Source organism: Nothobranchius furzeri, chromosome 11 (genome assembly GCF_043380555.1).
Source record: "Nothobranchius furzeri strain GRZ-AD chromosome 11, NfurGRZ-RIMD1, whole genome shotgun sequence".
Classification (NCBI taxonomy): Eukaryota; Metazoa; Chordata; class Actinopteri; order Cyprinodontiformes; family Nothobranchiidae; genus Nothobranchius; species Nothobranchius furzeri.
Window position 1 is genome coordinate 70215165 of NC_091751.1, and position 23225 is coordinate 70238389.

General features: G+C 41.8%; 2 protein-coding genes across 7 annotated transcripts in view; one reads left to right on the top strand and one right to left on the bottom strand.

Moving 5' to 3' along the window:
- Positions 1–2070, top strand: part of LOC107396792 (homer protein homolog 3) — a 71678-nt gene extending 69608 nt beyond the window's left edge. For both annotated transcript variants that reach the window (XM_054738691.2, XM_054738692.2), the window contains one exon: positions 1745–2070. In XM_054738691.2, the coding sequence (XP_054594666.2) occupies positions 1745–1930 (186 nt within the window). In that variant the 3' untranslated portion in view covers positions 1931–2070. The remainder of the gene's footprint in view (positions 1–1744) is intronic.
- Positions 2071–4549: 2479 nt separating this feature from the next.
- Positions 4550–23225, bottom strand: part of depdc5 (DEP domain containing 5, GATOR1 subcomplex subunit) — a 119465-nt gene continuing 100789 nt past the window's right edge. For 4 of the 5 annotated variants that reach the window (XM_070541806.1, XM_070541807.1, XM_070541803.1 and 1 more), the window contains 9 exons: positions 17232–17312; positions 16420–16552; positions 16186–16285; positions 15866–16105; positions 11175–11344; positions 10869–11052; positions 10721–10781; positions 5373–5455; positions 4550–5299 (listed from right to left, as the gene is read on the bottom strand). In XM_070541806.1, the coding sequence (XP_070397907.1) occupies positions 5001–5299; positions 5373–5455; positions 10721–10781; positions 10869–11052; positions 11175–11344; positions 15866–16105; positions 16186–16285; positions 16420–16552; positions 17232–17312 (1351 nt within the window). In that variant the 3' untranslated portion in view covers positions 4550–5000. The remainder of the gene's footprint in view (positions 5300–5372; positions 5456–10720; positions 10782–10868; positions 11053–11174; positions 11345–15865; positions 16106–16185; positions 16286–16419; positions 16553–17231; positions 17313–23225) is intronic. The other variant, XM_070541805.1, reaches the window with a different exon arrangement.

The window sequence follows — 23225 nt, forward strand, 5'->3', positions numbered from 1 at the left end:
GATAGATGATAGACAGACAGACAGACAGACAGATAGATAGATAGATAGATAGATAGATAGATGATAGATAGAAAGATGATAGATAGATAGATAGATAGATAGATAGATAGATAGATAGATAGATAGATAGATAGATAGATAGATAGATAGATAGATAGATGATAGACAGACAGACAGACAGACAGACAGATAGACAGGTAGATAGATAGATAGATAGATAGATAGATAGATAGATAGATAGATAGATAGATAGATAGATAGATAGATAGATAGATAGATAGATAGATAGATAGATAGATAATAGATAGATAGATAGATGATAGACAGACAGACAGACAGACAGACAGACAGATAGATAGATAGATAGATAGATAGATAGATAGATAGATAGATAGATAGATAGATAGATAGATAGATAGAAAGATGATAGATAGATAGATAGATAGATAGATAGATAGATAGATAGATAGATAGATAGATAGATAGATAGATAGATGATAGACAGACAGACAGACAGACAGACAGAAGGACAGATAGATAGATAGATAGATAGATAGATAGATAGATAGATAGATAGATAGATAGAAAGATGATAGATAGATAGATAGATAGATAGATGATAGATAGATAGATAGATAGATAGATAGATAGATAGATAGATAGATAGATAGATGATAGACAGACAGACAGACAGACAGACAGACAGACAGATAGATAGATAGATAGATAGATAGATAGATGATAGACAGACAGATAGATAGATAGATAGATAGATAGATAGATAGATAGATAGATAGATAGATAGATAGATAGATAGATAGATAGATAGATAGATAGATAGATGATAGACAGACAGACAGACAGACAGACAGACAGACAGACAGACAGACAGACAGATAGATAGATAGACAGACAGACAGACAGACAGACAGACAGACAGACAGACAGACAGACAGACAGATAGATAGATAGATAGATAGATAGATAGATAGATAGATAGATAGATAGATAGATAGATAGATAGATAGATAGATAGATAGATTGATAGACGTTATTGTCCACCTCGAGTTGAGGCAGAAATTCTCTGACATGGCCCACCTTACAATACAATCCATATCGCATTCACACAAATACATAAAAAGACAATTAAAAGGTATTAGAATGTTATGATCGTAAAAAAATAAAACTTTAAGAATTCAAAATTATGATTGCGGTGGGAACAAATGATTTCTTATAGACACCTTTCTTGGCCAATGGAACCCTGAACCTCCTTCCTGACAGAAGTAATTGAAAATGTGGGTTCCACGTTCCAAACACCATTGATCTCCTTTCCAATCCGATGCAGATTCTATGCTCCAAAATTAAAACACCAGTAATGTATTTAGATTATAACTGTGCAGATGAGTCTCTTGTCAGGAGCCCTCACTACTAGCTGAACATCTCGAGTCTCCACTATGGATAGAGGCTGGAGGTCTTTCACCATCATCTTGTGAATGTGTTGCTCTTGAAGAATCATCTACATATAATATAAATACACAGAGAACATAAAACAGTGGTGTTGCATGTTAGTAAATGCTTCATCTCATTCAGACTCAGCTCTCAATTTGTTGGAAAAGGTTGTACAAAGAACCCGAACTCCCACCCCCGACTCATGATAGTGGAAAAGGGTCTTTACTGAACCAACAATGAAACTATCCGATTAGAAATAATGAGACCGACTAATGAACCTGTCCTGTTTTTGCAGGAGATGGAGATGAGAAACTCGGAGCTGGAGGGTCGCATCCAGAACACAGAGCAGGATCTCAGCAACTCTCTGGAAGAGCGGGATCGTATGGATTCTGAGATCCAAAGGGCCATAGAAATTCTGGATGTCAAGATCTTTGACCTCAATGATCTTCGCCAGAGCCTTGTTAAACTAATTAACAAGTAAAAATAATTAGAGTTGGTAACGTTTGACCCAAGTGGATAAACAGATGGGGACATCATCCCCGTCCTCCTCGTGCACTTTAGTGGCTGCGAGACAGTTTCTCCATGTAGGCTGAAGCTCCAGCGTCATGTAGGTGTCAGCCATAACAACACACAATCACTCCAGCGTAAGGCTTCTCATATAATAGTGCAATAAGCTAACTTTAAGGTAAGTGCTTGATCATTCGAGGTGCTTTTCATTTCTCAGAATTACGGCTTTAGTAACCAAAATGCCAAAATAGTGTCAAGATGAAAAAGAGGCCTTGTTTTTGAGAAAGGAGCATTTTTGGTGGATTAAAACAAAACAAGAATACAACAAAGATGTACAAAACAAAAGAGCTTCCAGGTTTTGTAATAATCTGATCGATCCCTCATCGACATGAACGTGTTTTCTATTGTTTTAAGTACAGAGAAGATTTTAATGAAACCTGTGTATACAGCATCATTTCCAAAGTGAGGAAAAACAACTGGCTCACGTTTCTTCTTCCCTTTTAGGAAGCTGCAGTAAGCTTAGAAGAAATGTTAGTTTATAGGATTATTTAAGCAAATTTCATCAAATTTAGGAATCTTTTCCTTAAAATGTGATTTTAAATCACAAGAAAACTAACTTCACCCATTAATGTGAAAACTTTAGATCATTTAAATATAGTATCAGATGTTAACTGCAGGGCTATATAAAATAAGCTTTTAGCAACGTTTTAGATTAACTTTGACATGTTTACTAATGGAGAGCTGTGAATGCTAAGCCTTTCGCCCTTAACAGGTGGCTTTATTCATTTAGAAAAGGATATTTGCTCCCAGACTGTATGGCTCGACTCTTGCTTAAATTATTTGCATCATTTTGTTTTGCAAGCCTTAATGTTTTATTTTAAGGATGACTGTTGTGAAAGTTTGATGTTTCTAAAATGTTTGTAGGAGCAGAAATAAACAACAAATAAGTTCTCCATCATGTACCGCCTGTAATTTCCTGTTAGTCAGATTTGAACCCATGTAGCTGGCCTATTGTGGTTTCAAATCTCAGAAGATTAAAGGGATACTTTGCAACTTCTTCATATTGTTAAACCATTCTCTTGAGCCAGCGGGTGCTAAAATGACCCTTTATAGGGTTAATGACTCGCCACCCAGCCCCTATTGCCCCCTTCCACTTGTAACTTCAAAAGTTGTCGGTCAGGTCCGTTGGGAAAATTGAGCTACGTACCTGGTGCTGCAGTCTGGTTCCAGCATGTTTTAGATCATGAACACAGCAAATTAGCATAATTTAGAGATGAACCACTCCTGTAGACACTAATGAAGGCTGGGGAGACATTTCAGTTGTTAAGGTGTTAAAAGTACGAACGAACAGCGAGGACATGAATGCTGCTTTTGTTTCTACTAAACAGACACTAGGGGGTGCTAAAACCAAGTCATAATTGCCTAGTCTCCCAGCCTGTGTATAGACAACCCAGTAGCAGGTGATGGTCAACAGTGTCAAAGGCTGCAGTCAGGTCCAGCAGGACCAGAACAGAACAGTCCCCTGCATCACTGTGAGTCAGAAGGTCATTAGAGACCCTAAGAAGAGCTGTTTCAGTAGAATGAGCTCTACGAAAACCTGACTGGAAGCTATCATAGATGTTATGTTCATCAAGAGCAGCTGTGAGTTGTTTAGCCACAACCTTTTCCAAGATCTTGGAGATGAACGGAAGTTTAGAGATGGGTCTGAAGCTGCTATGGAGAGAGGGGTCAAGACTCGGTTTTTTAAGAAGCGGGTGGATTACAGCGTTCTTAAAGTAAGCAGGGACCTGACCAGAAACCAGAGAAGCATTAATTATAGAGAGCACGCTGGGACCGATGGACTGAAAAGCACTTTTAAACAAAGATGAGGGTAAGATGTGGAGGGGGCATGCAGAGGTCTTCATAGAGTTAACTAGTTTGGTTAACTCAGGCAAAGAAACAGGAGCAAAGCTATCTAGGATGATGGGCCTGGTTGGAGTCGGGAGAGGCGGCGATAAGGCTGAAGGAGACATGCTAGATCTAACCTTATTGACTTTGTCCACAAAGAAAGACAGAAAGTTCTCACAGTCTGCAACAGAGTGGATGGAGGCTGTAGGAGAGGCAGGAGAGACGATGCTGCTGATGGTGTTAAACAGCACCTTGGGGTTCCCTTTGCTCTGGGACACCAGGTTGGAGAAATAGGAAACCCTGGCGTCTCTGACTGCAGAGTTAAAAGATGTCAGAAGATCCTTTAGGTGCAGCAGATGGACGTGGAGATGGGTTTCCTGCCACAAACGCTCAATTTTTCTGCATTGGCACTTCAGGCTGTCATTAAACCAGGGAGTAGGGTTCACTGCAGGAACTGAAAGTTATGAACAGATTCGGTGACAAAGGGCAGCCTTGGCGGAGGCCAACTCTCACTGGGAACGAGCCCGACTGACTGCTGGCAATGTGGACCAAGCTCTGACACCGGTCACACAGGAACCTAACAGCCCGCATCAGAGGGCCTGGTACCCCATACTCCCAGAGTACCCCCCCACAGGGCCCTGCGAGGGACGCGGTCAAACGCCTTCTCCAAATCCACAAAACACGTTGCCTTTTAAACTGAAATGTGTTGTTTTTATATGAAACATTTATTCGACAAAAGCAAGAACAGCAGACATGATGGGGAAAATACTTTTTTAGATAAATGTTGTTTGGTGATTATAGGATGAATGTGGGGCAGGTCTGTTTATCATTTCCCATTTATAACCATTTAAAAATCAATTAAAAAGGTCTGAGTTTTAATAAAACAGCTCATTCATTTCTCTCCTTTCTAAACAACCGTGTCATTATTAAAATGATAAAACACACGTGACTCAAGATGGGTTAACAGAAAACAAACAAATATTTTGTTTCTCAGCACAGATTGGAAAGCTAAGAATGTATTGGAACTAATAATACTATGAAGGATGTATTTAGCAGTTCTGAAACTCAAAACACATGAAAGTGGAACATCTGGGCTTGAGAACAGATTCTGCTCAACATGTAGAAGGACAAATAAATGATTGGTTTTCTGGCTGCAGTTAGGGGGCGCTGGCGTTCATCTTCTCCAGGCAGCTTCCCCAGAAACTCAGGAGTCTGTTGTCCTTGTTGGAACAAAAATCAGTGAAGTCTTTAAGCAGGCGATCAGCCAGCCTTTCGTCTCCCAGCACACCGGTCCTCCATGCTTTGGTCAACATGGTGTTGTAGGCCCAGTAGTAGCCCACCGGCTCCTCACCGCCAAATGGGCCCTGGCTATTGGAGGTGGTGGAGTTCCGGCGGCGTCGACTCTGCCCACAGGGATACTTTCTCTTGGAGTATGGCAGCTGCATGAACACGGTGCCTGAAGGACACAAGAACTGTGAAGCACAAGTGTTGCTCTAGCACTGAGCCGTTGCGACATGTTTGTGACTAACCTGAAACATGGATGTACTGAGGCTTGTTCTCTGCGGGGAAGTTAAAGGCTGAGGCAGAAAACTTATCGTGTACAAAACCAAACCTGTTAGAAAGCGAAGGACACCAGATTATAAATACACTTTACACTCAAGTGTCAGATACCAGAATGATTTACACACATGTGACCTTTATAGAACGAAAGTCTGAATAACTACAGTTTTAATATGGTTAATGCTTTTTATCTACAGTAAATACAGAAAATGTGTATCATTAAAGACCCAGTGGCAAATCTGCAAAACAAGCTAGCCTAAAACATTTTGTCATGCCTTTTGAACCTAATTTCTACCAACAACCATGAACAATGAACAGAAAACCTCTCTCCACCACCCTGATACACCGGATCAAACTCAATAAAAAAAAGGTGAAAAAGTGACAAAATAATCAAATGGCAAATAGAACTTTAGAAGAGACAAAAAATAAATTACTCAACAATTATGAACATTTTATTCAAACAGAACACCATAAAAAAAACAACACAAACAACAACCATATGGAACTGACTTTCTATATGGTTGCCAAACGAGAGCCTGGTGTACTGGTACTGGACACCGTTGAAGGAGAAGTGCAGGAATTTCCTGTGCTTTGGAATCACCGGGATGTGAAAATAGGCGTCTCTCAGGTCGATGGAGGCGGACCAATCACCTAGGCGCACATAGCTCAGAACCTGTTTCATGGTTAGCACGCGGAAGTACTTGACCACTATGAAGTGGTTGAACCCGGGACAGATCGAGAATGGATCCGACTCCTCCCATCTTCTTTGGAACCAAGAAGTAACAGGAATAAAACCCCGAATTCTCCTCGCCTTTCAGAACCCTGGAGATTGCTTCTTTCACCAAGAGTTCCTGCAGTTCTGATCGCAGAGCGAGAGATTGATCTGATGACGTCAGTCTGGTTTCCACAATCCCCGTTAACGAGGGAGGACGTGACAAAATCTGGAGCGCACAGTGTTGTGGATTCATGCACTCATGCGGCCCATTCCTGCTCGCTTTGAGAAAGTGGGCAGAGTGTACCGTGTCTGAGCCTGACGTGCACAAGACACCGCCGAACCCCTACCACCGTTGCTACATCTGGCAGGAATGACCCATGGGGGTCTGTCCGTGAAAGGGCGCAGCTACAGAGGGTGATGCGGAAGATGGCGGGCTTGCAGACGCGGGCTCCTGAGTGGGGAAGCACATGTCTAGCAAGGGCGCAGGAGCGTGAGCCTTAACCCTTTATAGGGCCAACATCCATATTTGATCGCTTTGTTTTCTGGGATTTTCTGCATGAAAATAAATGTTTTAAAAAATTGTCACAACAGAAATACACCTTGGTTTTGGACTACAATAATACCCTGGGGTTAAAATTTTGGAAAATCTAAATACTTCAATGAGTGCCCTTGTCAAGTTCTTGTGTGGTGCACAATCCCCACTTGACAGGGATCATCTAGCTGGAGAAATACACGCAGGATCCCACTCAAGACTTCATGGCTTCACTTCTCAATTTCCTTTATTTCATTTCCATTTCATATTATTCAAGACGGAAATAGGAGATGACGAAGCACGAAGCAAGGCCAAGCCTACGAGCAGGTGAAAAACCTAAACAAAAACTGTGTGTGTGCTAAGAAACAGTGCAATTGTGTAAAATTTCATTATCTCTATATAAACTACCACTCATAAAATAGGTAAATGCATGACTTCAACATGATATATATATTTTTTTTGCTAACATTTATAAAATAAATACATGATTAATTCATTCGGACCCAAACTCACTTAAATTCATCACTTCAGCTATTTATGTTTCAATTTTACATCCCAACATTAAATAATGAGCAGATTTGAAGTAGCTCATTAACAATCAAACACCAAGTTGTTTTCTAAACACCCAACACAAACATTTAGCTATCACTCAAATATGTATATATATCGGTGTCATCCACAAACAGGATACATTTTGATAACCTGAAAACATAGATGTCATTTTTGTATAAATTGAACAACTTTGGGCCCAATACAGATCCCTGTGGGACCCCACAAACAATACCCAAATCTTCTAATTTAAACTCACGCATCTGTACATAGTGTTTTCTTTCTGGAAAGTAACTTTGGATCCAGCTCTAAGTCACTCCCCTAATACCATACTTTTCTAGTTTTTATAATAATATTTATGATCAAGAGTATCAAATGCTTTTTTAAGGATGATAAATACAGGGTTCCCTCGAGTTCTCAAAAAGCCTTAACCCCTTGAATTTATGTATTTGGAAATAATACCTTATAAAGTCTTGAATTTTGACAACTGGGTCTTAAAACTTATATGGTACTGTATTTGTCCTCAAGTTTCATTTGTTAACCACAATCATTTTTATTAAATAGCGTAGCATGAATAAAGAGTGGCGGAACCAATGATCGAGAACGCAGCACAGCCTCGGGTCTAAATACTCCGAACACGTGACGTATTCAGCTCCCGCGCGCTACAGCAGTGATACAAAACAGTAAACATAAAGTTAAAAGTTAAAGTCCCATTAGCTGTCACACACACTGATGTGTGTGCGAAATTTGTTCTCCACACTTGACCCATTCCCAGGGGGAGCGGTGAGCTGCAGACACAGCCGCGCTCGGGAACCATTTGGTGGTTTAACCCCCCAATCCAACCCCGTAATGCTGAGTGTCAAGCAGGGAGGCATTGGGTCCAAAGTCTTTGGTATGACCCGACCAGGAATCTAACCCTGATCTCCCAGTCTCAGGGCGGACACTCTACCACTAGGCCACTGAGCTGGTTACTAGACCACTGAGCTGGTTACTAGGCCACTGAGCTGGTTACTAGACCACTGAGCTGGTTACTAGGCCACTGAGCTGGTTACTAGACCACTGAGCTGGTTACTAGACCACTGAGCTGGTTACTAGACCACTGAGCTGGTTACTAGGCCACTGAGCTGGTTACTAGGCCACTGAGCTGGTTACTAGGCCACTGAGCTGGTTACTAGGCCACTGAGCTGGTTACTAGCACAGACCACACAGACCTCCAGCAGAGGAGAAACGCGGAAAATGTCAGCAGACCATGAGAATTGTTGACTGGTGCCAGACTCCAGACTTATTTGGGACTGAGTGAAAACATTTGGTAGATACCGATATCAGAATTTTTTTGAAAAACGTCCACAACCATAATCTGCAAGGAGACAACCTCACTGGACCAAGTGGACTTCCATCTTCTTCACGCTTGTCCTGATCTGCTCCAAGTATGATGGGAGCTACGTGGAGGAGTTTTGCAGCTCTTCTCAGTGCCCGTAGCTCACATTTACTAAAGTCTTCCACCAGGGCACCTCTCAGTTTCACCTCTAACATCTCAGAGAATTCAAACCTCAGGACTATATCACCTTTCAGCTTCAGTATATCCAACTTATTAGAGCAGGAATTCGGTGTTGGCGGACCTGAAGGGGCCGAGACTCCTGTGGCTGCAAACTGCTTTGGGGATCTGTCTACTTCCTGGGTTGTAGTGTGAGCATTTCTGCTCTTTTTAGTGTTTGTCGCCATTCTACTAATCTAAGAGCCACTTCACACATCGGCTCTCAAGTGAAGCGTAAGGAGCAGTGTTGGGCATCTTACGTTGAAAAAGTTATTTGTTTTAGTTACAAATCTCTTTTATGCAAAAGTAATAGGAGTTAGTAACTCAGTTACCAAATTGTAAAAGTAATTAGTTACCTAGCAAACTAATTGTAATGTAACTTTTATTATCTATAACACAGTTACGTTCTATCTATATATATCTTTAACGTGAAAGACTGGTACTGAATGGTACTTACTAATTAGTTCATGCAGTAAGAATGTTCATATGGAAATCTGGAATGTTAATCTGCCTAATAAATAGGGATGGGTACCGAATTCGGTACTTTTTAAGGTACCGACCGAATTCCATAGTACCGACCGAGCACCGATTCACTTCATTTGAAACGGTGCTTCGTTTCGGTACCCGTCCTTCATTATGAGAACTTGCCTAGACAGCTGCGCATGCGCAAGAGCGTTATGTCGTCAGTCGCTGCGAGCCAGTTGTAAACAGAGCAGCATGGTAGAAAGAACGCACGCTAAAGCTTGGGTCCACTTCACTAAATGTGATGGGTAACTGGGTGATGATGAAACCAGCGACAACGATCTAAGTGAGACATCCTCATCTTAATCTGCTCCAGTAGGTAAATAAAATGTTTAAGATAACTTTAGCTTGATATGTTAGCTTCCGTTTCACTAATGGCGTGTTCGCTTTCTCCTCGGAACTCCGAATTTCCGACTAGAAGAACATGAACACGCTCTAAAGTTTGGCTTCACTTTACTAAATGCGACGGGTGATTGGGTGAAGATGAAACCAGCGACAACGATCTAAGTGTGAGGCATCATCGTTTTAATCTGCTCCAGCAGCTAAATAAACTGTTTAAGATAACGTTAGCTTGATATGTCAGAAACACCTCCCCAGGGAGGCGTCCAGACCAGATGCCCAAACCAACTCAACTGACTCCTTTCGATCCGGAGGAGCAGCGGTTCTACTCCGAGTCCCTCCCGAATGTCCGAGCTCCTCACCCTATCTCTAAGGCTGAGCCCGGCCACCCTACGGAGGAAACTCATTTCGGCCGCTTGTATCCGCGATCTCGTTCTTTCGGTCATTACCCAAAGCTCATGACCATAGGTGAGGATTGGGACGTAGATCGACCGGTAAATCGAGAGCCTGGCTTTCTGGCTCAGCTCCCTCTTCACCACGACAGATCGGCTCAGCGTCCGCATCACTGCAGACGCCGAACCAATCCGCCTGTCGATCTCCCGATCCCTCCTACCCTCACTCGTGAACAAGACCCCGAGATACTTAAACTCCTCCACTTGAGGTAGGACCTCTCCCCCGACCCGGAGTTGGCAAGCCACCCTTTTCCGGTCGAGAACCATGGTCTCAGATTTGGAGGTGCTGATCCAGTTGCTATTATGTATATCCTTAAATATAATTTCTACTAGTAACAACATAGCTGTTGATGCCTTACACCGCAGTTTTGAATAATAAAAATAAAATTAGTACTAGGAAAAATTAAATTATTGTTATATAAAAAGGGAATTACAGAGAGATCTAATTGTTGATTAGATGATAAAACGGCTTGCCACAGTCCCAAAAAAGAAATACACCAGCCTGCAGGACAGGTGAGAGTTCTGTGACAGTGTTGGAGTTTAAAAGCTAGCTTGTTTTTGCAGATTCGGTAAAGCAGCAGTAACCTGGTGTTCAGCCACCTCTTCTTTAAAATGTATTACTAAATAAATATTTTATTACTCAAAAGGTTAAATGTAGATAAACAAACAGAAACCTGTAGAGAATGGCCTCCTGAAACAGCTGCATTCTGTCCCAGTATGTGTCTGGTTCAAAACCTGTTTAACGACACAGAAACAGAAAAGGGTTGAAGGTTGTGGGTCCACTAGTCTTCACACACACAGTCTGTATGTTACTTGAGGTACCTTCAAACAGGTTGTCGATGCCATTCTTCAGTAGGGTGTGGACACAGAGAGGGATGAAGAGCTGGGCCCTCAGTGGGTCTCCATACAGATGAGACGTCTGGGAAAAAGGAAACTCCAGGACTGGAACTAGCAGGAAGCCGCAGGCGGCAGCTTTCCGGTGCCAGCCCTGAACCTGACAGGAAGACTATTATAGTTACAGATGACCTGTGGGTACTACAGCAGGACACGTTCTTAATAATAAGTAAATAAATACACTCTAGTACTGAATGTTCTGACTGGTGAATGAACCAGGACAAAGTGTGGTACCATCTCAAACAGTACAGCAGCGGTAACGGCCATCCAGTGCAGCTTGATCTCAAAGGCAGCATTAGGACAGAAGTTTCCTTGGTAATAACAGCTGCACCACTCGGCTCGGTCGCTGCGGTTATTCACATCCACGTCCAGCATGACAGTTTTCTGCTCCGGGACTGTAGCAGCTAGAGGAGAGAGCGGCCAAAGGGTTGGAAATGACAAAAAACCACAGGCAAGAGAGGTGCAGATATAGGAGTCAGCAGAGCGAGAGCAATGAGCTCGATTTAAAAATAAACTCCAGACGACTGACCAGAGGTGGTTAACAGCTGTTAGTTCACACCTGCAGGTAAACTGAGGAATGAACCGTTCCCTCTCAGTTCCCATTCTCAGCAAATTCAGGATCAAAATGTTCAGCTCGCTGAACTTTCGCCAACTATGATTTTTGGTACTGAAATCTTCTCTATGTTTAGAGATATTAGGCTTTTTCTGTCATTTTCTTTTGGCCCATTGGAATAAGAAAGAAAACTATCTTTAATAAAGCGCCTCTCATGATAAAAATCATGAGGCGCTTCACAAAAGCAAAAAATTTAATTCGTCGTCTTCCTCCGCTTATCCGGGTCCGGGTCGCGGGGGCAGCATCCCAACTAGGGAGCTCCAGACCGTCCTCTCCCCGGCCACCTCCACCAGCTCCTCCGGCAGGACCCCAAGGCGTTCCCGGACCAGATTGGAGATGTATCCTCTCCAACGTGTCCTGGGTCGACCCGGGGGCCTCCTGCCGGCAGGACATGCCCGAAACACCTCCCCAGGGAGGCGTCCAGGAGGCATCCTGACCAGATGCCCAAACCACCTCAGCTGGCTCCTTTCGATCCGGAGGAGCAGCGGTTCTACTCCGAGTCCCTCCCGAATGTCCGAGCTCCTCACCCTATCTCTAAGGCTGAGCCCGGCCACCCTACGGAGGAAACTCATTTCGGCCGCTTGTATCCGCGATCTCGTTCTTTCGGTCATTACCCAAAGCTCATGACCATAGGTGAGGATTGGGACGTAGATCGACCGGTAAATCGAGAGCCTGGCTTTCTGGCTCAGCTCCCTCTTCCCCACGACAGATCGGCTCAGCGTCCGCATCACTGCAGACGCCGAACCAATCCGCCTGTCGATCTCCCGATCCCTCCTACCCTCACTCGTGAACAAGACTCCGAGATACTTAAACTCCTCCACTTGAGGTAGGACCTTTTATAAGATAAAATAGATTTTAAAAATTGATTAAAAATATGTTTAAAATGAGAAGAAAAAATAAAAAATTGTGATTAAAAATGTAAGGAAAGGGAGAAAATGAGTTGGAAAGAGGGAAGTTGGAGGATCCTGGGAAGGGGCGGAAGGGTGATGACAAAGGTCACGCAAAAGCCAGCCTGAACAAATGAGTTTTCAGCTGCTTTTTGAAGGCCACTGAGTCCTGGCTGTGTGTCTTATGGTTCTTGTGCTACGAGCCTCGAAGTGAGGGGGAGTGCCAGTTTTTCAGTCATACAGCTGCATTATAAACAAAAAGAACATTTTCTGATCGCCTCACTGTCAAGACAACTGAGATTACCTCGTCATATCTCCTAAAAACATTAAGTTAGGCTAACAAAAGTTCACATAGATCACCATCCAAGCCTTCTGCTCCTCGCACCTTTGAAATCTTTTGAGTAAATGAAATACTTTTTGAATGGTGATGAGAATTATGAGACCTCCAATCTGACATGTCAAGCACAGATCCAACACTCTTCTCAGTAATATCACTGCTACTGATCAACATCAACAACCAGGAAAAAGGAGCTCTGAAGTAACAGTGTACAACTTGTCAGTTTAAGCTTTACTGGCATTATCCTGTTACACAATAACATCACACCAATATTCAGTATGTGTTCAATACTCGTGCAATACCGGATTTACATTGTACAGTGTTTCCCCTACATAGGCTCAGGGGTGGCGCTGCGCTGAGAGTGAGTGAGTGAGTGAGTGAGTGAGTGAGTGAGTGGGTGAGTGTGGGTGGGTGAATGGATGGATGGATTCCTTAGGTCAAGCTAATCAATTTGATGTATGTGTGGGTGTGTAATTTCATTTAGCCAGAAGACGATTGAACACTCTCTGCCAATCAGAGAGCTGGGAGGGGCAGATTCTGGCCTTCTGACGGTCAATAAAATGTACCGTATTTTCCGGACTATAAGTTGCACATTTTTTCATAATCTGGCCAGTCCTGCGTCTCATACTCCGGAGCGACTTATGTACCAAATTATGTAGGCTACATCGCGCTGCTGCGGGCCGGCTCTGGACCATGAATGAGCTCCCCTGACCCGCAGGGAACTAAAAACACACAGCTATCACATGCCGGAGACTGTGGCGCATTGCTGCGGGCCGGCTCCGACCCAGGAACGAGCTCCCCTGTTCCGCTGGGAGGGTTTCAAACACCGCCATCCTCTGCTGGAGCCCGTGGCGTGCTGCTGCGCCCGCGTTGTTTATTCGGTTATTGTTACCGGTACTTGTCTTGCAATGTGAAACGCTTGGTCTCAGATTTTGTCAGAAAAATAATAACATTTCCTCCCAAAATGCGACTTACAGTCCAGTGCGACTTATATATGTTTTTTTTTCTTCTTCATTATACATTTTATGGCTGGTGCGACTTATACTCTGCAGTGACTTATAGTCTGGAAAATACGGTAAGTTACGTTGCTAGTTTTAAGTATAGAGAGGCCAGAAAGATCAGAAACAGCAGTACGGCATTGTTTTGAAATGAAGCTTTTTACATTAATTCCAAAGAGACTTGGTTAGGGTGACCTTTAGTTCCTTGTGTTGCCATGGTATGAGAAGACAGGAATATGCTTCAATACAGTGATGTCCAATGTCCCAGGAGTCTTTCAAAATTTAAATGATGTTTTTACGTTAAATACGGTAGTCTCTAAAGGTTAACAAAATTTTGTTGCTAATCACATTGGCATGGCTACGTAAAATGCAAAGAAGAGTTAACAAAAGACTCCTGAGATCAAGCTGGTTGATTTGATGTATCATATGTGTGGGTGCGTATTTCCGTAAAGACTGAACGCTCTCAGCCAATCAGAGAGCAAGGATGGATGATTGGGAGTCTGTTCCCCACCTTCTGACTGGTGTTAAAATGCCAGCTATGTTCACAGCTTTAGGTGTAGTGAGCTCAGAGAGCTCACACACCACAGCAGTAGGTTATTGGCCCAAAATTAGTTTTTTACATTAATTCCAATGAGATGTGGTTAGGGTGAGCCTTAGTTAATTGTGTTGCCATGGCAACAAATGACAAGAATCTGCTTAAATATAGGGATGTCCAATGTCCCATGACCTTATTCAAATTTAAATGAGGTTTCTAAGTTAAAGTATCTCGATACATTAGTGTCTGAAAGCTCACAAAATGTTGTTGCTAAGCACATTGCCATGGTAACGCATAACACAATTAAAAGTCAATACAAGATTCCTGAGAAAAAGCCGGTCAATTTGGTGTATGTGTGGATGCGCATCTGTTTGGCCAGACAATGGTTAAACACTCTCAGCCAATCAGAAAGCAGCACTGTTTTTCTGCCTTTTTCCTTGTTGTTGTAGTCAGGCAGGTGTACTGATAGTCTTTGGCTCTGTCCTTCAGAAGCCAAATCGGAGCTGTCAAACTTCAGATTCGAAAAAGTCAAAAAGCGTGAGCGACAGAATGCTTTGGTGGTTATCTGTGTGCATTTGTGTGTGCCTACCGTGAATTTCCTAGAAGCTATGAAGAGAACATTTCAGCTGTCTGTTTGCCACCGGAGCAGAAAATCTCCTTTTCTTTATAACGAGTGTCAATGGGAGGAAATCTGGCATTGTCCTCTTCTGAGGCTTGTAGAGCAAAAACCGTAATACCTACAGCAAAACCAAAGACATCACCTAGAACCAGAAAAAATAATCTACTTTTACTGAGAAAATCATTCATGTGCTCTAAAAGACGTGGCCGTAGCAATTTTTGTTTAAAGATTTTCATCACTGCATGTAGTTTACAGTAATCAGCTGCGTCAGATGTCATTTCGGATCTCTGAAACTTCTCATCACCGTTCTAAAACTGCTGCGCCGACTGGAAAAATCGATGTGGGGTGGTTGGCTGGGAACTCGATAACTGCTTGCAGTTCTAGTCTTTATTAGTCACCGTTTACCAAACTACAGTTTAAGATGCTTCATGCACTAAAGACCAGAGGTCTGAAGGGCGCTGTCAGGAGGGTTGAACCAACTTTTCACGATCACGGATTCAGATGTGCTATGATGAAGGTCAACGTCAGAAATGCTCCACCTGTGTATGAACATGCATTCTTACTTCGGACTGAACTGATTACTTTACAGAACATACAAACTAGACGGAAAATGTGGTTTTGGTTCACTGTGAATTTAAAATGCAATATTAGTATTTTGAAAATATGAAGCAGAGAGCAAACTGCCACATGAGGGAAGAGAGAACTGAATCCTGGGTTCACCTGACGACCGGTTTCGGCCGTGTTGTTTTGGTAATTTTGGTGTTTCGGCCCAAAACTGAAAATGCACTTTTGGGCCATTTTCGGCCGAATTTTTTTAGTGGCCAAATTTTCAGTGCATCCCTAACACAGACCATAACCTGAGTGAGATCTGACTGAAAGAGAGAGGAGAGCATGTCTCCACTGTGGTGCGGTCCGAGAGGATAAAGCTCGGTATACCTAGCAGTGCGGCGGCCTGACTCCGTCCCCCGAAGCTGCGGCTGAAAGAGCTATGCCTACTTGCGTAGGAAGCAGGCCGGCTGGGCAGCCAAGGCAGGAGGAATGCTGGGAGGTCGCAGGGATGCCGCTCCTCCATCACAAAAGCCACCTCAAACCACTTCCTCTGGAACAGGGCAAAATCCTCCAAAACTGCAGCTGACCAGCCCCCAGCCACGCTGCCCTGAAGCTGGGGGGTCACACCTGAGGCAGAATCACAGGTGCACATAAATCGCTGCTGATGGATTGTGATTACTCAGAAATATCAGGTCCTGTATATTCACCATCCTTTTCTCCTACTATTCTGTAGAAGTAGAAGCCGTAGACAAAAGTATGCATGGCCTCTCCTGAAGCGTGAGCAACCAAACCATCATCCAACATTTTCTACACAACAGACAGAGAGTGACACCAAAACCAAGTTCAAAAGCGCCTCAGCAAATATACAAAACTTTCCATTACGACTCCAGGTAGGGGCTGTAGGTGTGCAAGACACAAACACACTCACACACGTGTCTTACCTGCATGATGTCAACAGCCATGGCCTGTGTGGACACGTCCTCCACATTAGTGACCAGCCAGTGAACAATCTCTGCACTGATGAAACAGTTGGGTGGTAGACCCTTCTGCTCCGAGAGCAGCTGGACACCGGTCCTGAAACAGCAACAAAGAAAACCGGAATTATCCAGAGGAAGATAATTGCCCGCTTTCCAACGAATGACATCCAATTCCAATTCTGTCTAAACAGCATAGGTGATCCCCCCACTGATCCCGATTGTGTTCAGATCATCCTCAGCTTCTCTCTCCTCTGTGATTTTAGACATTGCTGTATTTTATTCTTTGAACATCTTAGGTGTGTTCTTGCTGTGTCTTTCTAAATCCATGCTTTTGTTCTTTTTAAACACAGAAACAGTTTTGTTTACCTGTTTTGTAGCTACAGTTTCGCCGACGGGGCGAAACTGTAGCTACAAAACAGGTAAACAAAACTGTTTCTGTGTTTAAAAAGAACAAAAGCATGGATTTTATTCTGCTGTAAGAAGCATCTTTACTTTTTAGGTAATCAACACAAAACACACAAAGGTGGACCTTCTTCTAGAAGAGTTTGATCATCTGTGACTTCTGCATTTCACCAGATGCCAATGTGTGAGGGTTTTGTATAGTTACACACATGATAAATTCAGCTGATATGCAAATGTTTTATTAATCCCAACATGTGCTGACTAACTACTAAATATAAGATCTTAAATCAAATGAGCAGGTCTTTTGGTTTCTGACCTAGAGCTAAGACATTTTTAGACACACTGCAGCTCTACAGACATAAAGCAAATCTTACGTTGGATGTTTGATGGCTTCAAGAATCTCTAAGAGGGTTGAAGAAGAGGACAGACATAGGGCGCCTCCAGCAGACAGCAGACTGTGAAGAGATCACCAATCAGCCCAAAGCAGCACCTCCACTTTAGTTAGCCATAAAAATTGCATCAATAAGACAACCAAGAGAAAAAAGAGGGCCACCCTATTTCAGTAAAACAAAGATCTGGTTCTAAAATGACTCTGATCAAAACCCAAGAGTAGAAAAACAGATTCCTTTAAGGATATCCTAGAATTAGGTTTATTTACAATCAGAAGCTGGTCTTTGAGCCTCTATAAAACATGAAACTTGGAGCTTAAAACGTACTGTTGAGGCTGGTGATGTGACTTTCACAAATATATAAACGTTACCGTGGAAAATTTCTGGTGTTCGCGTCAACGTTTTATAAGGGTTGTACATGCATGTGTGTGTGTGTGTGTGTGTGTGTGTGTGTGTGTGTGGTCTTGGTAAATTCAGAGCGTTGCTCTGGCTAGAGTTTGAACTGTCGTAAGCTAGATTGTTTTCTCCTGTTTCCTGATTACCTAGATGTGTTACATCAGTCCACTGACAAACGGATCACAGAGACCAAGAACACAGCTTCTAAGTTTAGATACGAAGTTTGGACTGCCAACAATGTGTTAGCATCTACGTCTCCCAAAGGATGTGTATGTGAGAGCTTACGTAAGTCACACGTCAACATTCATTATAAAGAGCTCCTCTGACTGTCTGTTTAAGAGATTTCTCACTGAATGTCCTCGCTCTCTGTACTATGAATAAAATTACCCGTGAGCTGCAAAGATCCCTGGCCTCCATCTCCTTATTTGTCTTCTTCAGCCCTAGGAGCCCCGATGTGTGGTCAAATAAAAGACGCATTATAAGGCTGAATATGAAAAGACCTCTTTTAGGTGCCCATTAACCAGGACATGAACATTACCCTTATGGCTTTATGACTACCTGAAAATAATAATAATGATTGTGTGTGTGTAGAGGTGTGCTTGTGTGTAGAAGAAGAAGATATGTATTTACATGGCACTTTTCACAGATAAAACCACAAAGTGCTTCACAAAGACAATAAATACATTTTGGGCCAGTCAACAAAAACTGAACAAAAAAACTAAAGCAAAAGATGACCAGAGGAGGGGAGGAAGTAGGGAAAAAACCAAACAATAAAACTATAATAGAAGGTTGATTTAGGAAGCGGGGTACAATTTGGAGGCAGTCATCTTGAAACACAGAATAAGTAAACAAACAAAACAAACTGTGGCGTTCACGATCTAAAACATACAGGAAGTATGCTGTAAGCGGACTCCAGTGACAGGCATGTCAGCTCCACTTTAACCAAAACCAGCGGGGACCGGACCAGCAAACTGGAGTTGCGAGTGTGATATTCTGGCCACAGAAGGCGGGGGGGGGTCAGTCATATGAATATGTAGATGCCCCCTTGGTTGCTGGAGAGCATAAGGGTTTCCACAGATATTGGACGGGTTTCTCAACTGGAGTCAATGCAGGATGAGCAGCTATGCCCGTTTTTATGCCGCCTACGATTGCAACAACTAGTTGCTCAACTCAACCTTTATCTATACAACGCCTTACAGGCATCAAGATAGCACCAAGGCACTGCACAGACAGCAAGGGAACAGAATAAAACCAAGTAAAAACCAAACGCCAGGAGTGAACGCCAAATCGTAGAAGTAAATCTTCAGCCTTGTTTTAAAAACCGTCATGGAAGATCTTTTTACTTTGACTTTAAATTTTTGGTTCTTGTGAGGCGCTTCGGGATTTTTATCTTGAGAGGCACTATATAAAAGATAATTTCTTCTGTTGAAACCAGATAACGTGAGAATACTTTTAACTTTTTTAGCCACTTGTTTATCTTAAATTTTATTTAGTTGAATTATATTCATATTTTTAATATCATGCAATACCATACAGGCGCTGGTCATAAAATTAAAATATCATGACAACGTTTTTTTATTTCACTAATTCCATTCAAAAAGTGAAAATTGTATATTAGATTATTTAATTTCACTCAGTATATTTCAAATGTTTAATTACTTAATTTAGATGATTATAATTGACAACTAATGAAAAAACATCATTCAGTATCCCAGAATATTATAATATTGAGAAAAATGTCAATACTGAAGACCCCTGGTTAACTCATTAATTAACTAATGAGGTCATTAGATCTTTTTATTTTTTGAGGCGCATCTTAAAGACTAGATCAATTCTTTCAAGGGCTCATTTGGAAGCTGCCATTCATGTGTTTGTGACCTCACGTCTGAGCTACCGCAATTCCCCGCTTGCAGGGAAAATTCCATTTACCATATGGAGGTGTAGATACGGTAGTCTACACTGAGTATCAAGATTGGTCTAAGATCCATATTCAAGACTAGCCTTTTCTTCTTTGGGTATCAGAGATTTTATAGCTTCCTTCCAGTTTGAGTTTTTCTCAGAGCCCAACTGAATGTGGTTTTGAGGAAGGATGCAAGTTTATCTTTGAGGGCATTATAACATTCAGAGGTAAGGCAAGACAAGGCAGCATTATTTGTATAGCACACAAAGGCAATTCAAAGTGCTTCACAGAAGCAAGAACAGCAAACAAAATAAATCAAAGAAATGTAGATATTCATTTCAGATTCAACAAACAGATAAAAGACGGTCCAAGAGTAGTCAAAGGGTAGCCGTTACAGCGCAGAAAGAGCAGCATAAGAAACATTTATGAATACATAGAGGTTTTTAATTTTCATATAAAGGTTACTAGTGTAGCGTGGGCACATCTACACACTAGGATTTAACGCTGTCTGCTATCAGTTTGGTTAGATCCTGAGAAAAGATCGGACATTAGCATATGAACTTATATTATGCATAAATATCTAGGATATTAACACTAACTGGCTTGGTCTATATTTTAATCCAAAGATTAATTTTTTATTTACAATAATTAAATTTAATAGCAAAAGTTTTTTTTATTAAACAGAAGACTTACTGGATTCTTTGCTGATTCAATAACCAAATATACCTTTCTGTGTTTCATTTCAAAGAAGAGTCGGATTTAAAAAGTTAAGAATTCGTTCTAACTATTTTAAAGATGACAATTTGTAACAGCTTGATATTAAACTTGGTATTAAAAGCTTTACCTGTGTCTGAATGAAAAGCTAAAATGAAATGCGAGGTTTGGATGCATGGATGATATCTCAGAAGATTTTTTCAGAGAGTGAAACGTGTTCTGGGTGGAAACGTTTCACTACAAAGGATTTGCAACCCAGTATTGAAATGTATACGTTTGATTTATGGTTCATATTCTGTCCCATTACTTTTGGTCCCTTAACAAGTGGGAGGCACATATGCAAACTGTTGTAATTCCTACACCGTTCACCTGATTTGGATGTAAATACCCTGAAATAAAAGCTGACAGTCTGCAGTTAAAGCACATCGTGTTCGTTTCATTTGATATCCATTGTGGTGGTAAGTAGAGCCAAAAATGTTAGCATTGTGTCGATGTCCCAATATTGACGGACCTGACTGTATGTGTTATTTTGACTAAGATGAGTGTTATTATTACAAACCTAAGATGTTACTGAAATGTAGGTCAAATATTTAAACATATTTTAACTATGAATATCAGATGGGAAAAAGGGAACTAAACACCAATCTAATGCATATTATTGAGCTTTTCATAATAAGAGTCTGTTGTTTCAGCCTGATAATTTTGTTGTTTTATTTAATATTTTTAGCAGCAAACCAGTTTTGTTTCACTTGAAACGTTGTCAGATGGAATATTCTATTAATCAACAGAAGCTTAGATTAGAACCAGTGTTGGGAGTAACGCGGTACAAAAGTAATTAATTACTGTAACGCATTGCTTTTTGCTGTAATATGGTAATGTAAGGCATTACAGGGAAAGAAAATGGTAATATTTACTCTGTACAAGTATCAGTAACGCTGTAATTACAACACATTTTTAAACCCAGAATCAAGATGCGGGTTTCCTAAAAATTCAAATTGCGGGGAGCCTGAAAAAAGATCCAGTATCCACATATATGACGTCATTTATGGACTCAGCTTTGCGGGCATTCTATGAGCAGAGAGGACGCAGCGGTAACGGCTCAAATACTCCAGCTGCGTCCTGCGTGCGGCCGCTGTTATATTCACAAAATCACTCCACCAAAACAAAGTCATTCGTTTGTGATCGTTTATATCAGCCCATATTCTCTGGTACTTCATGTACTTTTCAGCTGAGTTCATAATCTGTGCGCCGGTGATTTCAACTCATTGCTGCTGGAGCGCAGCGCGAAGCTTTATTTATTTATTTATTTATTTTTGTGTTCGGTAGATCCCTTTGGCTGATTAGTTAGAAACTAGGAAATCTAGTTTACAGTTTTTCTAGAAGACGGAGAAAACATGCAGCATGCAGGAAGGCTAGAGAGAGAAAGGGCAGGAAGTTATTCACATAAAATCAAGAAAACAAAACAAAATGCTTGAAAAGAAAAAAGTAGGTAGATTTATCCCCAATACACATTTTTACCAGTGAAAAGCAATAATATATAAGCATTTAATATCCATACATGTGATAGAATCAGACCACCCCAGAAGTCAGTCCCACATCCAGGGCCGTATCAAGGCATTTGGGGACCAAGGCAGATATAGGCTTGGAGCCCCCACCACCGCACTCCCTGCTCAGTTAATATAAGATGGCAGCGTGCTGAGAGTACAGATTGTTGTTGCTTTTATTTAATAAACAATCATTTTAAAGCGCTGTTATGATATCTGACTGTTTTTAACAGCAATCCTAGCTCAGACACCACATCACCTTCCACATATATGTCATGAGCTCACTGAGCGTCACATGACCAGATTCATACTGAAGTTGTTTTGGTGAAAGTAACTTAAAGTAATGCAAAAGTAGTGTAATGCCTTACATTTCAAAATCAGTAATATTGTAATGTAATTAATTACTTTAAAATGAGGGTAACAAGTAATAAATAATGCATTACAGTTTTGAAGTAACTTGCCCAACACTGATTAGAACACTTAACGAAAAAATACTTTGCCTTTAAAAAAGTGAGGCAGTTGAATGCACAGAGTATGAATGTGCTGGCGCACGGTCAGGATGGTACCACCTCTGCCTCAAGTTGAGCCAGGAAAAACCCTGGGTATGGGAATAGATATTCTGCTGGGGTGGGGCTGGGTTGTACCCTTTGTCCAGCAGTACCGGGACCAGAGTGAATAGGGTGTGTATGGGGAGCGTAAGTGGGTGTCTAGCATTAGTTTTTGTAAGTGTTGGTTTATATGTGTATCTGTGAGCATGAGGGAGGGAGTGTGTGACTGTCTGTGAATGACTGGATAAGTCAGGTGGGGTCTTGGACACCTCCCCTCTCCTGGTACTTCTTGTGCTGCTAAACAGATCTGTGGCCCCTCACACTCTCTATTGGACGCTCCTATAGAGAAACCTTACATAAACAAGCGCGTGTACACACACAGGTGCTCACATGGTGCTCTCATAAGTATGGACTTGGGCACGTTCAACACATGTCTTAAGGCTGTGGTTGACACTTAATGCACTGTGATTTATTATCATGTGATTGTTCAGTAAAACAATGTTGATTTTACATTTCCTCATCAGGTTGACGCAGTGAGAGCTTGCTCTTGTTGTATTGTTGTGTGTTGTTTTTCTCTTTCTGCAGGTCTAGAAGCAGACTAGTTCAGGGGTGCCCAATACTGGTGCTGGAGGGCTGGCATCCAGCAGGTTAAGTGGTTTTGCTGCTCCAACAGACTTGATTCAGTGGTTGAAAAACCTGTGCAGAAGCTCACCAGGCTCTGCAGAAGCCTGTTAATTAGCTGCTGATTGAAATCAGGTGTGTTGAAACAAGAGTTCAAACTAAAACATGCAGGATACCGACCATCCAAGACCAGGATTGGGCACCCCTGCTCTAGTTGACCATTGATTGTTTATTTTTGTGAAATAAGACCGTGTCG